At 42.5% G+C, this 17,291-nt stretch overlaps 1 protein-coding gene across 2 annotated transcripts in view; it reads left to right on the top strand.

Annotated features, from left to right (window-relative positions):
- The window catches only part of LOC130112437 (calcium uptake protein 3, mitochondrial-like), a 54,111-nt gene that overhangs the window by 33,047 nt on the left and 3,773 nt on the right, over positions 1-17,291 (top strand). For both annotated transcript variants that reach the window (XM_056279779.1, XM_056279780.1), the window contains exons 8-9: positions 8,737-8,831; positions 11,927-12,098. In XM_056279779.1, the coding sequence (XP_056135754.1) occupies positions 8,737-8,831; positions 11,927-12,098 (267 nt within the window). The remainder of the gene's footprint in view (positions 1-8,736; positions 8,832-11,926; positions 12,099-17,291) is intronic.

Here is a 17,291-nt window from a genome sequence, read left to right as displayed (position 1 = left end):
GTCAACTAATTCACAGTGTAACACCTAAATTTTAATTTGCCATACTTCCATGCAATTAAAAACCATCTGGAAATATTCCAAATTGTCCTTCTGTAGTAAACCCATCCCATCTCAGGCACTTATAAGTGCTTTGTAACTCTAAGAGCACTGTATACAACCGCAATTGCATTGAAAATGATTTCTAACAATTTGCACAAAAATAAAATCCGTTAAAGAAAAAAAAAACGTTGTCTTGATGAAGTGAATCTTGAAGTGAATTGACCCTGGCCCTGCTTGACCGCTCCTACAGGTGCTTAAAAAAGAGAGTCAGGAGTTTGTGGCGCGGAGTTACTGGGACGTTCTGAGGCGAAGCGCCAGTCAAGCCCTCTTTTCTGACCTGGCGGAGGTACACCACTCAACCGTCCTCTGTCCCTTCATCCCTCCAACCTTCACTCTTTTCTTTCTATTCAACCCCCCCCCCATGCACCCATTACATTCAGAGGTGCGTAGACGTACCAGTTTACTGTCATATCTTACCTATTTCCCTCTCTCCTTGTTTTTTCTTTTTTCTTTCTTTCTGTGTAAAAATACCACTCCATCACCCATCCCTCTGTTGTCTGCCTCCATCCCCCATACCACTTTTTATGTGCGTACACCCAGTATATTCATTCAGAGACAGTCTATTGTCTTACCTTCCCTTTCTCTCTCTCTCTCTCTCTCTGCATGTTTTTTCTTCTTTCTTTCTTTTTGTGTACAAATCCCTGCCAACTCATCCCTCCACCCTATCACTGACCCCGCTATCTTCCACCTCCATTACTTCATACCACTTTTTATACTCCGACCCAAATAGTTTTGTAAGTGCAACAATAACTGTCAATGCATCCCTCCATTCTTGAAGTAATAGTCTTGTCCTTCCAGATCTTCCAACCTTGCTTAGCACTACTTAAACAATACGATGGATGAGCATTAAGAGATCTTGTCCAGTTAAGTCAAAGGCGTCCATCAGGTGTTTTTCCCTCTCAGTTGGAATAACGAGAGAAAATAATCTGAGAAAATATTTTGAAGGAGCCTTTGTTTTCTCTACATAAATTTGCATGAAATGCAAAAATTGACGGTATTTCCATTCTTGCTCGTTCTGCTGAACAAATATGACCCGAAAAAAAAGTGTTCAGGTTAAAATGTCCAGGTTCATATTTGTGTTTGTAGCAGGGTCACTGTTGTTGTATAAGTGTGTATTTTCAGTGTCAAGTAGATTTCCTCGTTTTAATCACCGGTTGTGTTTTTTTCTTTACTTTTAATGTGTGCCATCAGTCATTCCGCCTCGTCAGTACGCTTTTGTATGTGTATCTGTGCCTTGTCGTGATCGTTGATGTGGCTTCGGTGTCTAGTGTTGAGATCACCTCGACACGTGCATTATAGGAAGTTTATTCTCTGACAAACATGGATAGCAGAACACATATAAAAAATAAAAACTTTTAGGGCCACAAATACTCTCTCTGATAGTCTTGAATCCCTTGCAAACCATAAAAACCATGCAAGAGCGCTTCAGCTAAAGAAAAATTTAACTCCAAAATACTAAAAGCCGGTAGCTCGTGTCTGATAGTGACTCAAAATAATACCATAATAACAAGTAAAGCAAGCTAAGTCATAGCTACCGCTGCAGGCCAGCTGCTATCTGAGAAACAAGCTCTCTTCCAGGTACTGGTAGTGATTAATAACAGCCGAGGCTAATGCAGTGCACCGCTAGCAGGCTACCCTACTAAATGACAGAGCAGCGATGTGGTGGCAGGCTTTCCGCTAACAGCAACGGAAGCCGGGGTGGAGATAATGATAGTGGAGGGTAATGGGGCTGACCTTGTATTTACACCGCCGAGCCTCTCATCTGCAGACGGACTGAACAAACAAGTCAGACAGGGGAGGGCCACGGAGATAACGGGGGGGGGGGTAAAATGGTGACACTGGCAGTGTGAATTTGCAAAACATGCGAGAATGCATGAGAAAAAAGATGGACATATGAGAGAGAGAGCGTATTCAGAGAAATGACAGCTATGAAGGTGGGTGTATTGACACGGGGAGGGGGGGCTATAAAGCATGTTAAGATAAAGACTAAGAAGTCATATTTAGGGATGGGGTAATGAGGGTGTGTTTACCTGGCAGATTACTCACCATTACACCTTTCTGTTTTCGTCTGGGGGAGGAGGGGCTGACTTACAGGCAGGTAAAGGGGGGGTACAATCACCCTTACCTCATTTTGACTGTTTGAGAAGTCTAGGAATAAGTCTGGAGAAGGGCCGAGATGGCAGAAATCAAGGTTAAGTCAAAGCGTGTTTCGGTTAGAGTTTGTTCTTTCTATCTATTTCTGTTCACCTCTGCTGCTGCAACAGTATATGAAATCTAATTATTACACGATCAAATACACTCCAATCTGTGGGAGAGGAGACGAGGCTTGCTGTTTTTGTATCCTTAGCAGAATGATAGATAGATAGATAGATAGATAGATAGATAGATAGATAGATAGATAGATAGATAGATAGATAGATAGATAGATAGATAGATAGATAGATAGATAGATAGATAGATAGATAGATAGATAGATAGATAGATAGATAGATAGATAGATAGATAGATAGATAGATAGATAGATAGATACTTTATTGGACTATTAGTAGAAATCTGTTGCAATCAAAGTACATGTTTATCACATCAGAATACAAGTTCACCTTCTTACATACTTGCATATATATATATATATATATATATATATATATATATATATATATATATATATATATATATATATATATATATATATATACACTACCGTTCAAAAGTTTGGGATCACCCAAACAATTTTGTGTTTTCCATGAAAAGTCACACTTATTCACCACCATATGTTGTGAAATGAATAGAAAATAGAGTCAAGACATTGACAAGGTTAGAAATAATGATTTGTATTTGAAATAAGATTTTTTTTACATCAAACTTTGCTTTCGTCAAAGAATCCTCCATTTGCAGCAATTACAGCATTGCAGACCTTTGGCATTCTAGCTGTTAATTTGTTGAGGTAATCTGGAGAAATTGCACCCCACGCTTCCAGAAGCAGCTCCCACAAGTTGGATTGGTTGGATGGGCACTTCTTTGAGCAGATTGAGTTTCTGGAGCATCACATTTGTGGGGTCAATTAAACGCTCAAAATGGCCAGAAAAAGAGAACTTTCATCTGAAACTCGACAGTCTATTCTTGTTCTTAGAAATGAAGGCTATTCCATGCGAGAAATTGCTAAGAAATTGAAGATTTCCTACACCGGTGTGTACTACTCCCTTCAGAGGACAGCACAAACAGGCTCTAACAGGTACTATTTAATGAAGATGCCAGTTGGGGACCTGTGAGGCGTCTGTTTCTCAAACTAGAGACTCTAATGTACTTATCTTCTTGCTCAGTTATGCAACGCGGCCTCCCACTTCTTTTTCTACTCTGGTTAGAGCCTGTTTGTGCTGTCCTCTGAAGGGAGTAGTACACACCGGTGTAGGAAATCTTCAATTTCTTAGCAATTTCTCGCATGGAATAGCCTTCATTTCTAAGAACAAGAATAGACTGTCGAGTTTCAGATGAAAGTTCTCTTTTTCTGGCCATTTTGAGCGTTTAATTGACCCCACAAATGTGATGCTCCAGAAACTCAATCTGCTCAAAGAAGTGCCCATCCAACCAATCCAACTTGTGGGAGCTGCTTCTGGAAGCGTGGGGTGCAATTTCTCCAGATTACCTCAACAAATTAACAGCTAGAATGCCAAAGGTCTGCAATGCTGTAATTGCTGCAAATGGAGGATTCTTTGACGAAAGCAAAGTTTGATGTAAAAAAAATCTTATTTCAAATACAAATCATTATTTCTAACCTTGTCAATGTCTTGACTCTATTTTCTATTCATTTCACAACATATGGTGGTGAATAAGTGTGACTTTTCATGGAAAACACAAAATTGTTTGGGTGATCCCAAACTTTTGAACGGTAGTGTATATATATATATATATATATATATATATATATATATATATATATATATACTTCTGTACAAGCCATACAATTAAAACTGGTTACAGAGATACTACTACCACATACTACAAAGGAGGTGTGAATGACTGACAGTCTCACTGACTTGACTGCTCACCTAGAATGAGTAGTTCCTTTAGGGTATTACTCAGAGGGGGGGGGGCTATTTAGTGATTACATCAGTAATAACTGTTTTCACCCTCAGCTTGAAGATCAAAGGACATTGCGACGCAACACACACACACGCACATACACACGAATAGACAGACAAACAGACACACAAATAGACACACACACACAAAGACAGACAAACAGGCACACACAAATAGACACACACACACACACACATACACACATGAATAGACAGACAGACACACAAATAGACAGACAGACAGACACACATACACACACACACACACACACACACACACACACACACACACACACACACACACAAAGACAGACAAACAGACAGACAAACAGACACACACCACACCAGGTGTTGGCTCGTGCCATGTGGACGCGGTAACCCTCACATCTTCACGGTAACTATGAGGTCACAGTGTTGCTGCAGAGCTTCCAGGAACCACAGGCTGATTGTTTATGGGCAGACAGTAGGAAGCTTTAAACAAAGCAGTTAATTGGGTTACAGTTATCAAACCACACAGTTTTGGGAAAATCGGTGACTACTGTTCGATAAGAAATCTTAAAATACTTACAAAAATAATAATGACGACGATAATAACAACAATAATGATAACCTTTATTTATACAGGACTTTCCAAACTCGCTTAGAAAGTGCTTCACAAAAAACAAAAAACAAAATGCAAGACAAGGTACAAATAAGGCACAAACAAAAACAGTAAAGTAACGATTGTTTATGAAGAAATGGGAAACATCGCCAATGTAAAAAATAAATGGCCAGTCTGTAAAAATCAGCGTTTTAAAACAGAAAAGGTGAATCAGGTTAGCTGAGGGCATCGGGACGGCCAAGTCTTGGGCCTCTCCTCTATTTATAAATCTGGTCATATTTATAGTGTGATGTGCAGGCGATGATAATGATGCTCAAGAGCCGCCCTGAAGAGGGCTGCCCACCCAAATTTGCCTTTCAGCCACATCTCGCAGCACATAGCACATAAAGACCAGCAAATATATGTGATTCGATTTGAAACCCAGTCATAGAAAAACCAATTCCACACACCCTGCTTATTGCAGGTACAAATTAGACATTTACACGCAAGCCTGTTATCTCAAGACCTTATAATAATAATAAGCCACTGCAGAGTTCATAGTTTCCAGCAGCACATGGGTGAAAACCTGTGCAACGTCAGAGGATTTCCCATCGTCATAAAACAGAAGCAGGGGCTGTGGCAGGGCTGAGAATAAGCATAGGATGGCGGGGAAGATGGAGACATGACACCTGGATGCTGTCTCGTTGTCTGCAAAGCTGATGCGTCATCAGCCGGCTATCAGTCTTAACAGAAAAAGAAAACAGCTATTTCTGCCTTGTGTGTCCCTGTATGTAGTAGGGGAATTAAAAAGGCATAAAACACTTGAATGAATGGGCATCCGGGTGGCGTGGCGGTCTATTCCGTTGCCTACCAACACGGGGATCGCCGGTTTGAATCTTGGTGTTACCTCCGGCTTGGTCAGGCGTCCTTACAGACACAATTGACCATGTCTGCGGGTGGGAAGCCGGATGTGGGTATGTGTCCTGGTTGCTGCACTAGCGCCTCCTCTGGTCAGTCAGGGCACCTGTTTGGGGGGAATAGCGTGATCTTCCCACGCGCTACATCCCCCTGGTGAAACTCCTCACTGTCAGGTGAAAAGTAGCGGCTGGCGACTCCACATGTATCGGAGGAGGCATGTGGTAGTCTGCAGCCCTCCCCGGCTCGGCAGAGGAGGTGGAGCAGCGACCGGGAAGAAGAGTAAGAAGAGGTAATTGGCCGCATACAATTGGGAAGAAAAGTGGGGGAGGGACACTTGAATGAATGAAGTATGCCTCCATGTGTGTGTTTTCATAGGGAGGTGTGATCCTACTTGAAGACGTAACGACCAGACATTAAAGTGCAGAAAGTTCGGTGTCCAAAGACCGTGTGTTGCATCCCCAAGGCTTTTTGTTTCCTGTCCCAAGCTACGCTTAGTAGAACAGCATTTACTGTTCCCCTTTTCTTATGACTTTAGGTTAGCACATTTATCCAGATAGTATCTCGATGAGCCACACCTCAAACACTGCAAGACGCGTTGCATTTGCTCATCTCTCCAAGCGTGGCATTGCAAATTGTTTTCTTCATCCTTATCTCCGCAACTCCACTTAACTGGTTTCTTTGTTTTTCCTCTTTTCTCAGGGGAGGCTTTTAGAGACTGGCTTCTAACTAGCACAAAAGCAGTCATAACAATCATAATGACCACATCCTTCTGAGGCCAGGGAGGTGCTATACCTCCACCTCTTTTTAAATGTCTCTTTTTTTTTCTTGTTTGATATTTTCTACTCTTCCCACGTTGGATTATAGGATTTTAACCTTGAGGTAGAACAACGTATGGTATTGTTGTGCTGCTGATGCTGCTGCTGCTCATGATGTTGATGATGATGGAAACGGCATAAATGCTCTTCCTCTTAGCTAAAGACATGAGATTTTGCTTAATCTAATGTCTGCATACCTGGGCATGGCACTGGACTGGTAACGAGGCGTGGTGAGACAGGGCATGGCAGGGAGAGAGGGAGAGAGAAGAAAGTTGGGATTTCCACATGTAAATCATCCTCTCTTCGATCCCTTGCACTGTCTGGGTCTTTTAATGGAGATGAAAAAAACTCATTTACACACCTTTTTCTGAGAGCAATCACAGATACATACATATATATTTATGTATTGTATTCATTGGCAGTCACACACACACACACACACACACACACACACACACACACACACACACACACACACACACACACAGCACTCGTTTAGCCTCTTCCTGTCATAAGTATTTTTCTTCAGTAGGATTTAAGGAAGTGTGAAACAACAGATTACAAACCCTTCACAAATAGAATGCCCACAACAAATTCACCTGAATGGGTTTCAAATGACCAGGTCCATTCACTGAGTAAACACACACACACACACACTGGAGCAGAAAGAAAGAAGGGAAGATAGATGAGATTAGAAAGGTAGCAGGTGGGGAAAAAAGCAAGCATTACAAAGATGACACCCGAGAATGTCCTTCATAGGCAGAAAAAGGTGGAATCCTCTCGCATTCCTGTCGTCTTGTGTTCTGTCTGGTGCTGCTGTTTGCTGTTTGGATGTCAATGTTAATGTGGCATTTGCTTAAAATGCATGGGTCGATATAGCATCAACAAATCTGTCTGTCTGCCTGTCTGTCTGTCTGTCTGTCTGACACTTTGCTTCCTATCGTGTATGTGTTCCTCTGGCCCTCGGTTCTGAGGTCGTCTCCACTTTTCTATTTCTTTCTTTTAAATCCTGGACCCCCGTTCTCTCTCTTTTCCCTCTTGTTTTGTCTCATCATCTTTGTCCGCTCTTTTTTTTTTGTCTTGAAGATTCTCTACCTCTTAACTTTCTCTTCTTTCAGATCTTATTGGCCATGTTAGGCATGTTCGTGTTTTTTATGTGTCTGATTGTACGTCCTTCTATGTGCAGCTCACGCTAACCTCATGCTACTGCTTTAGCAACCCTCCCTCACCAGTCCAGGCTGCATGGAGAGGACTGGACTCAGACAATATGTACCTTTATCAAATGCTTAAACCAAGACAGATGTTTTGCACAGCCAAAGAGTTCCTCTAAGGTGAAATCCAAGAAGCTCTGCCGCAGAGAAACTTTGTGATCTGGTTAATGAGTTAGCCATACTCGCTAATGCAAGGCTAACGAGCCGCCTCTCGAGTTTTTTCTCTCTCCTGCATTGACCTTATGTACAAATTTGTTGGCAAGGATTATCTTAAAGGGGAACAATCATGATTTTCAACATTGGGTTGTCTGCCAGTTAGCATGAAGCAACCTGTGGACACTTTCCCACAGAAGTTTAATGGCATTTCACAGACACAGAAGACTGCTTGCTATTATGGCTACTAATAGAGCATTACTGTAACAACACAGATAATGTTGAAAATTGTTCCCCTATCAGAAGAATCAGGGCCTGAATCAGGATTTTGTAAATCTCAAGTGGTCATGCAGAATTTTATTTGCACTGACATGGAAAAAGGTGTCTATTTGCTAACATACTAGAATCACCACAGGAGACTGCCATGACACACAACTGTGTGTACGAGTGGAAAAGTAAAGTTTTGAGCTTTGATAAAATATTTTGTCAACTCAAGTAGCAGTCGAGTAATCTAAAAGAAAACATGTGTCTTGGATGAATGTTTGGTCAGACTTTTCAAATGCAAATGATTCAGTTTAAATGTTACTCCTGCCTAGGCTGGTCCCCACAATGTTTTACTGGCTGCTGACTGTTCGTCCGAGCTGATTGGTTTATTGTTTGATTGACAGTTGTTGCACTCCTTGAGCATGCTCTGCAGACGTGCAGCAGAGGCCTGCTCCCAGGTTGGCTTGACACTGTGACTGCCATGTTGGATTGAAGATGGACACCGCCCATCCACTCCTCCTACTCCAATCAAAGCTCTTGTTTAGTGCTTATTGGTCAGTGATTCATTCTATCTCTTATCCCTCTCTCCCTCCCGCTCCCTGTCCGACCAATCACAGCGAGCCGATGAGAATATAATGGTTGACACAACCCTATTGGTCCATTTCTTTGGAAAAAAGGGGAAGGCGGAGCTTACCTTTGATGACTTCTACAGGTACAGTTGATACATTTCTAATTTAATAAACCATCCATGATATGAACTGGTGAATTATGTACATTTAAAATCCAAATTATGTACGTTTAAAATCCAAAATCAAGATAATCTCATTGGATTTTCTTATATTTCTCTTGTGAGAAGTGTGTAAGACAGTTGTCTGGGTAGCGTAGCAGTCTATTCTGTTGCCTACCAACACGGGGATCGCCGGTTCAAATCCCTGTGTTACCTTTGGCTTGGTCAGGCATCCCTACAGACATAAGTGGCTGTGTCTGCGAGTGGGAAGCCGGATGTGGGTATGTGTCCTGGTCCAGCGCCGTGTATAGAAAGAGTCTGGCTAACTGGCTGCACAGGCGCCATATTGTTCTTTCAGACTTGGGCCGTTTCCAAAGGCAACACGACGCCGGGTGCCATCTTCCAAGGATCAGAGGCATTGTTTACAAATTAGCTAGCCTTTAGCCATTGACTTAGCCATATATTAGCGTTACATTTGCCTTTACCCTTACCCTTACCTCACTGAGATGTTTAAAGAATGTGATCGATTTGCTTCTCACTGCTGCAACCCAGGCCATCCTGCGCCTCTTGGTTAAGTCCTCTATGTTCTTTCCTTTGTTTCACTTCCAAGAAGGGAAAGAAAAAAAGCGCAACCCATTCCCGAGTTTAATACCGGAGCGATTGTGGGATTTGCTGTGGCAATTCTTCACACAACAGGAACGCCCAAGCATCTCGCCTGCATGCACTATCTAATCTAATATATAGCTATATATCCAATCTAACCTAAAATATATATATATACACCTAACCTAAAATCTTACCAGAGAAAATCTGTGATCTTAAAATTAATTTGAAAAAATATTTGATGTACTAATAGAGTTAGTAAGAAAAATCTGTGCTAACAGCTAACAACAATGATTAACATTACTTGGAAGATGGCGGCGTTTGACATCACGACCGAAAGACTGGCTGTCTACCAACTGGTAGGCAGCCCCATATGTGCGCTATTCAAAATTGTCCTCACTTCATGATCTCTCAAGGTGCACTTTCAAAGAAATAAGGGAAAACAGAGAAAAAATTTGGATATGAGCAAAAGATCAGTCCACCTTCCCCTGATTCCCTTTGGCATGGACGGCTATAATTCGTGTATGATCAGTCCACATCTCTTTAAAGCCCCTCATTCGAGTTTCAAAAATACTAGGAATGGGTGAGACTTAAATCTTGATCACTGTGATGATTTTTCTGGCTTTCAGAGTAAGGTCTCCACTACTTATTCAGAGACAAGTGAAAATAAAAAAGTAAGGTTGCCCCACAAGTAATAAACAGGGAGGGTGGAGAATCCAGATAAGCAATGTAAATGGCCTAGGTTAATTGGCCAATGACTGAAGGAATTCACCATCCAATTCAACTGCAATGTTGTCTTGTAGGATTCAAGCCTCATGCCAAATAGCCCAGTAGACCTAATTTTCTAGTTTATCACTCACACTACCCACACACTGCCTCGGCTCAGGCTCAGGCCTGTCACTCAGTCCATCCCATATGACAATCTGACACTGTTTACATTTGCCTGATTTCTGTCAACAGTTATACATGGCTTGGATGTGCTATACAACTGATTTCCACACATCAATACCTTGCAGACTCTGAGATTGCTCTAAGGAAGTTAGTTTATCAAAGAATCGGAAACACTGAAATCAACTCACCGAGCACAAGTAGGAATAAACTGAGGGGGACCAGCCCAGCCTGTGAATCTTCACGGTCCAAACTGCCCTCCTTTGTGCATCTTGTGGAAATCGATGCATCATACGGCCTCATCCCAGCCGAACAACACACCATTTCTCCTCCAACTGCTACAAATCGGCGAGAAATGGGCCGAAAATGCAGGAAAAATATCATTGAAACGTCATGAAGACAGAGCCAGGCGTTGGTAGGCAACATGGCACCCGTCAAGCGCATGACAAGCTCTAAACCAATCACAGCGTGTGTTGCAAAGAGGATGGCCAGACTTTCTCTATACACAGCGCTATCCTGGTCGCTGCACTACCGCTTCCTCTGGTCAGTCTGGGCGCCTGTTCGGGGGGGGGGGGGGGACTGGGAGAAATAGCGTGATCCTCCCACGCGCTACGTCCCCCTGGTGAAACTCCTTACTGTCAGGTGAAAAGAAACGGCTGGCGACTCCACATGTATCGCAGAGGAGGTATGTGGTAGTCTGCAGCCCTCCCCGGATCAGCGGGAGGTGGAGCAGAGACCGGGACGGCTCGGAAGAGTGGGGTAATTGGCCGAATACAATTGCGGAGAAAAGGGGGGGGGGTAAAAAAAAAAGTGTGTAAGATGAATCAGTGTCAGATTCACAAAATGTTGCTAACCGCCTACATTTGTCCTGACACTTGCCGTGAACGTTGAATGGCTTTTTTTTTTTTACAAGTTGCATATGCATGCCAGTGAACCATCACTAACCATAGTTAACACCTAAAAAAAATGATATCGGGATGCTTGATTTTTATGTGTGAAATGAAATCAAGTTGCCTCTTTACTTTGAGACTTGATGGCGAAAAAAAAGATGTTCAAAAACTTCTTTTTTTTTTAAATCAAAGCGCTCCTTTCAGATTTACTAAAAAAGGAAAGGAATTTTTACCAGAGTGGAGTGTGATTGTTTTTTATTTACCTGAGTTATAGTCACATTAATTTAAGACTTAAGTATATTTTGTGTTTCCCAAAGTTCAAAATAGACTTTTTGTGGGTTAGCCAAATGATTTATATTTCTCCTTGAAAGACTTGGTTGAGCAATGGGACTGTTTGCATACAACAAACAAATCCAGAATAAGAGAAAATTGGTGAAAGCCACAGCATTTCTTCAGTAGCTCCTATACACTCTTTAAGAACAGGCCTGTGTGTATACAGGCTTGTTGCATGAAGTCCGTTGTGTCTGCTGTGTTTCCTTGCTTTCTCATTGTTAAGCTCTGTACAATGAAAAAAATCACATCGATAGACAAATCGTCTCTTCTTTCTCTACCAAAATGCACACCATGCATCATCATCTCTCTCTCTCTCTCTCACTCTCACTCTCTCTCTCACCCTTTCCTCCCATTGTTCTCCATCAGGTTCATGGATAACCTCCAGACGGAGGTGTTGGAGATAGAGTTCCTAACCTATTCCAAGGGAATGACCACCATCAGTGAGGAGGACTTCGCAAGGATCCTTCTGCGCTTCACCAATGTCGAAAACATCAACGCATACCTGGAAAATGTCCGCCAGTGTATCCCGGATGAGAAGGTAGACACGCCGAAACTGAAATTGACAATTGACACCAACACTTACTGGCTCCTAGAACGGCTTAGAACTTGCTTAGTTCGTTGTGACTATGTGAACTTTGAGAGTCAACCACTATGGCAGATAGGTGAGTGGATTTTTTTTTCATCCTCTGTCATCCTCAAATGAAATCAAAATCAAGAAAAAGCATTTCTGAGTGCTTGTATCACAGCAGGTTTGCCCAGCTGAACATTTTACATACACGGCAGGTGTATGTTAGAAACTGTTCATTTGCAGACAGTTTGTTGTGCATTGCAGGAGGTTCCTGTGCATTGATCTAAAGTCATGCTCAGTCTCATATGGGGTTAAAAGGTCGGAGATGCAGTCAAGGATTATACTTTATCCATGCGATAGAAGTTATCGCCACATCTTGAATTACACATCCCCTTCCTCATACAATGCATGAACCTCCCTTCCTGCCCAGCAGTAACTCTATACCAGTAACCCATTCATTTCTCCATCTGCAAGCCCCCCCCCCACTTCATCTAATCCCACCAACCAATTTACTTCCCCTTTCCTCCCCTCCTCTCGCTTGTGCTTTATGTCCCCCTCCGCACACACACACGCACACATATCTTTCTATACTTGTGAGGACCCCTCATTGACTATATTCATTCCCTATAGACCCTGACCTTAACCTTAACCATCAGAACTACATGCCTAACATTAACCCTTACCCAAACCTTAACCTAATGCTAAAGCTAACCTAAACCCAAGTCCTAACCCTAAACTAGGCCCTTAAAGAAGTGATGGATGGTCAAAATGTCCTCACTCAGATGGTTAAAAACTCAAATTTGTCCTCACAAACATAGCTGAACAAAAACACACACAATTTTATTGTATTTGTTTCTACTTAGCGATTGAGCCAAGGCAGAACATCTCTACTGAGGGTCCTATTAAGGGGTGGGGGGTGTTTCAGAGCTTTGAGGTGATCTTAAACTTTAAAGGGAGGTAACTGAATAAATCTCTCTCGTGTAGCCTGATCAGGAAGGAAGAGCCCCTCTCATACTCCATCTCTCCTTTTCATCTTCCACCTCTCCTACTGCCTCACTCCTTTCCATCTTTCTCTCCTCTCCTCCATCGTGCTACACCCCCCCCCCCCATGCATCTCCAGTGTCAGTGGTTTCCCCCCACTGCCTTTTCTACCCCGGGCTGTTGTGACTATCCACACCTCAACGCTCCACGACATCTCCTTCCACCTGACTCACATGCACACACACCCCCCCACACACACACACAGATTTTTATCTCAAAAAACAAAAGCTAGCTATCTATCTATCTATCTATCTTAACTTGTGCAGAGACAGACAAACTTGGACAAACAGAAATGCAGCCACAAATGTATGCAAATCAGAGATGCTTGAAAATACATATGCAACATATGCATGTGTATGCACACAAATACACACACACACACACTATGGACACACACACACACACACACTCAGCTGTGCACATAAATAAACTATAAGCACACACACACAAACTACCTCTCACACACATAAAGACAGACTACAAACTCAAACACATAAACACACACATGCTTGATTGCACCATCTACTCTTTAGCTGTCGGTTGGTTCAGTGTGACATGTCAACCTAACAAGTCAGTGTAAAGTACTGTGAAAACAGCAATGGCTGTCTGGTTCATTGTAACTGAGTATAGCATTCACACACGTAGGTACACACACGTAGGCACACACACACACACACACACACACACACACACACACACACACACACACACACACACACACACACACACACACACACCAGCACACACACCCCATCCCAACATAAGTGAACATTCTTGAGTGACAAGCTGTAGACAGCAGTTGCATGTTTTCAGTGACCATTGTGGAAATTCACACATTGAGATGTAAAACTGCAGAGATGTGTACACATCACAATCGTACTATTCAGGCATAGTAATGATATTATAGTAATTAGTTAGAAGGGATCTTATACAAGGCATCGTTCTAAAATAATTAGGAAATGGTGTCCGGGTGGCGTGGCAGTCTATTCCGTTGCCTACCAACACGGTGATCGCCGGTTCAAATCCCCGTGTTACCTCCAGCTTGGTCAGGCGTCCCTATAGACACAATTGGCCGTGTCTGCAGGTGGGAAGCCGGATGTGGGTATGTGTCCTGGTCGCTGCACTAGCGCCTCCTCTGGTTGGTCGGGCGCCTGTTCAGGGGGGAGGGGAAACTGGGGTGAATAGTGTGATCCTCCCACGTGCTACATCCCCCTGGTGAAACTCCTTACTGTCAGGTGAAAAGAAGCAGCTGGCGACTCCACATGTATTGGAGGAGGCATGTGGTAGTCTGCAGCCCTCCTCGGATCAGCAGAGGGGGTGGAGCAGCGACTGGGATGGCTAGGAAGAATGGGGTAATTGGCCAGATACAATTGGGGAGGAAAAGGCGCGGGGGGGGAGTAATAATAATTAGGAAATAATCAATGTGCGTTTGGCAGCTCATTGCCATTTTTTCACATGCTATCAGCAATATTGACAATCTCTATTGTCTCGCAGTGATTATGTGAACCTTGACTGCTATAAAGTTCACGTGTCATGAGTTGGCTGGTAAGATAAGACTCTGCTGTAACTCAGAAACAACTGTTCAGGTGCTCTTGAGCAAGCCTTTTAATCCTAACCAGCAAGTGAGGGATTGTGGGTGAATTTGTGGAAATATAAGGTGGAAAACTATCAGTAAAAAAAAGGTTAAAATATCCATAAATTTACAGATTAGGGGTTCTAAATGACCCAGAATTCAGCGCTTTTCCTCCTAAAATTGCAACCTATCTATCGGTTATTAAATGAGTTTGAATGAAACTGCATTTCAAGAAGATCAAGGTTTGCATCTGTACATTGTGAAGGATTACTGCAGTCATGGCCCAACACACAAGCCTCACAACCGGCTTAACCATGCAAAACTATTTACTGTCCAACTGATTCCCTTATTCACCCATGAGCACTCGCAAAAACGTTGTCAATTTTTTTGAATTAAGCTTCCTTTATTAATCCCCTTGGGGAAATTCAGTTACTGCTAATTAACCCATCCTAGCTGTGATCTGTGTAGCTAGGAGCAGAGGGCAGCTGCAGCGCCCGGGGACCAACTCCAGTTCTTTCCCCATTGCCTCGGTCAGGGGCACAGTCAGGAGTATAAACCCTAACATGCATGTTTCTTTTGATGGTGGGGGAAACGGGAGCACCCGGAGAAAACCCACCGCAGACACGGGGAGAACATGCAAACTCCCCACAGAGGATGACCTGGGATAACCCCCAAGGTTGGACAACCCCAGGGTTCAAACCCAGGACCATCTTGCTGTGAGGCAACAGTGCTAACCACTGGGCCACCGTGCCGCCCAAACAAATATAAATACACAACTATGTACCATTAATAATGGGTATGATGGATGTAGGTGTGCCAAAGAAACAGCATTGACAGTACTATTGACAATTGTTAGTGCTGGCTCTGTCTTTCTGCCTGTCAATGCTGATAGATGTGCTACCACAGGATTCCCTATTAGTTTGCCATTTCCCCCAGATGATGCCAACTTAACCGTTTCCCGTTTTATCCTTTTTTAACCTTGACCCCCTACTCCATCCTGACCCTAACCTTAACCCTTAACCCCAGTCATAACCTAAATGTAACCCTTATCTTGATCTAAGGTTAACCTCCATGTGAAATGGTGTACTAACAGGGTGTCCCGTGCTGGCACACCTACATCCAACAGATCCATTATTAACGTTATTAGCTGCAGCTGTGTTTATCCTGCTATGCTAACATCACAGAGGACCAAGGCATCCTGCCATGTCTTCAACCTTTACATGGATTTTAACCAGTAGATGTCCACAAACTCACTAGAATGTTCTGGGGTTTAGTTATTCTTTGAAAAATGGAGTAGGAGAAGACTTTCTGGTGATGAGTGCTTACACAACTACACCTTTGTTTCTGTCTCTTCCCTTTGGTCTTTTTCATGCTGTGCAAGAAGCAGGAGGTTGGTGTCTGCCTTATTGGGTATACGGTTGTTCAGCAGTAGCCATGTTTCCATTGAAATATTTTAGACGCATTATGGACTATCACATTAGAGAAGCTGGACCGCAACGCAAAATTCAATTAAACTTCCTCAATCATACAAAAAGGGTTTTATGCTCGCTTGGGGTGGTTTGCTTTTGGTGATGAAGAGTTTATGTGCAAAATGGGTGATGGAAATGCAAATACAAAAAAAAAGAAAAAGAAAAGAAAAAGAAATGCAAATGGTATGTAATCACATGACCAGCTGTTTCTTAATCTTGACTGGTCCATCCTTCTGGTGGATGCTGAAATTTGGACATAATGACGTATAGAAAACAAAAAACTACATTCATGCTTAAACAGATCTGATAGAAATGCACCTAATTCGCAATTTATTTTTTGCCACTGTAGAAAAGTTCACTTAAACTTCTCTTGACAGTTGAATGGAAGCATAGCTAGTGTCTGTCTGACTATTATTTATTGAATTATACACTTAAATATGTATATATGGCTGCATTCATTCATGTAAATGTATATCCATAGATTTATGCAGATTTTCAGTCATTATGTGGTTATACTTAATACGCCCCAGTTTTCAGTAAATAGTTTTCAAGTTGTCAAGTATACAGAGCGCAGAGCAGTTTTCATACAAGCCGCTCCAAAGGATGTTTGTCCGCATGCAACATCCATTTTTTTCTGATAGTACAATACATGGAGTACAATACAAGTCATCTTTAGCTTTGAATGTGCTGCCTCATATTACGTGCAAGCCACCGGCTGCCCAACGATGCAGTGGCACGTCATCTAAGTAGCATCAGCTTTGTCATTGTAATGCAACTGCTTTGGGGAAATAAAGCATGCAAGAGTCATTTGCAATAGTCTGCACACAAAATTGTGTAATTAATGACTGTAATTTGTCATTAATTGTGTGATTTCATAAAGTCCGTCATTTAAAGGCAGACATTTATCTCTGTCTTTGTCGGAAGTTTGCTTCAGTCAGTGCATAGCCTAGTTGGCTGTTGCATAATGTATTTTACACAGCTGATGTACCCCAAGCTAAGCTGTGTGCTGCAGTTGTGACTTGCATAAAAGCCTGTGCTCAGCTGCTATGACAGTGGATTTCAATAGCTTTTTGTTTTCCT

This window comes from Lampris incognitus, chromosome 5 (assembly GCF_029633865.1).
Source record: "Lampris incognitus isolate fLamInc1 chromosome 5, fLamInc1.hap2, whole genome shotgun sequence".
Taxonomy (NCBI): domain Eukaryota; kingdom Metazoa; phylum Chordata; class Actinopteri; order Lampriformes; family Lampridae; genus Lampris; species Lampris incognitus.
Note: the sequence above shows the minus strand (reverse complement) of the source record. Positions and strands in the feature narration are given on the sequence as shown.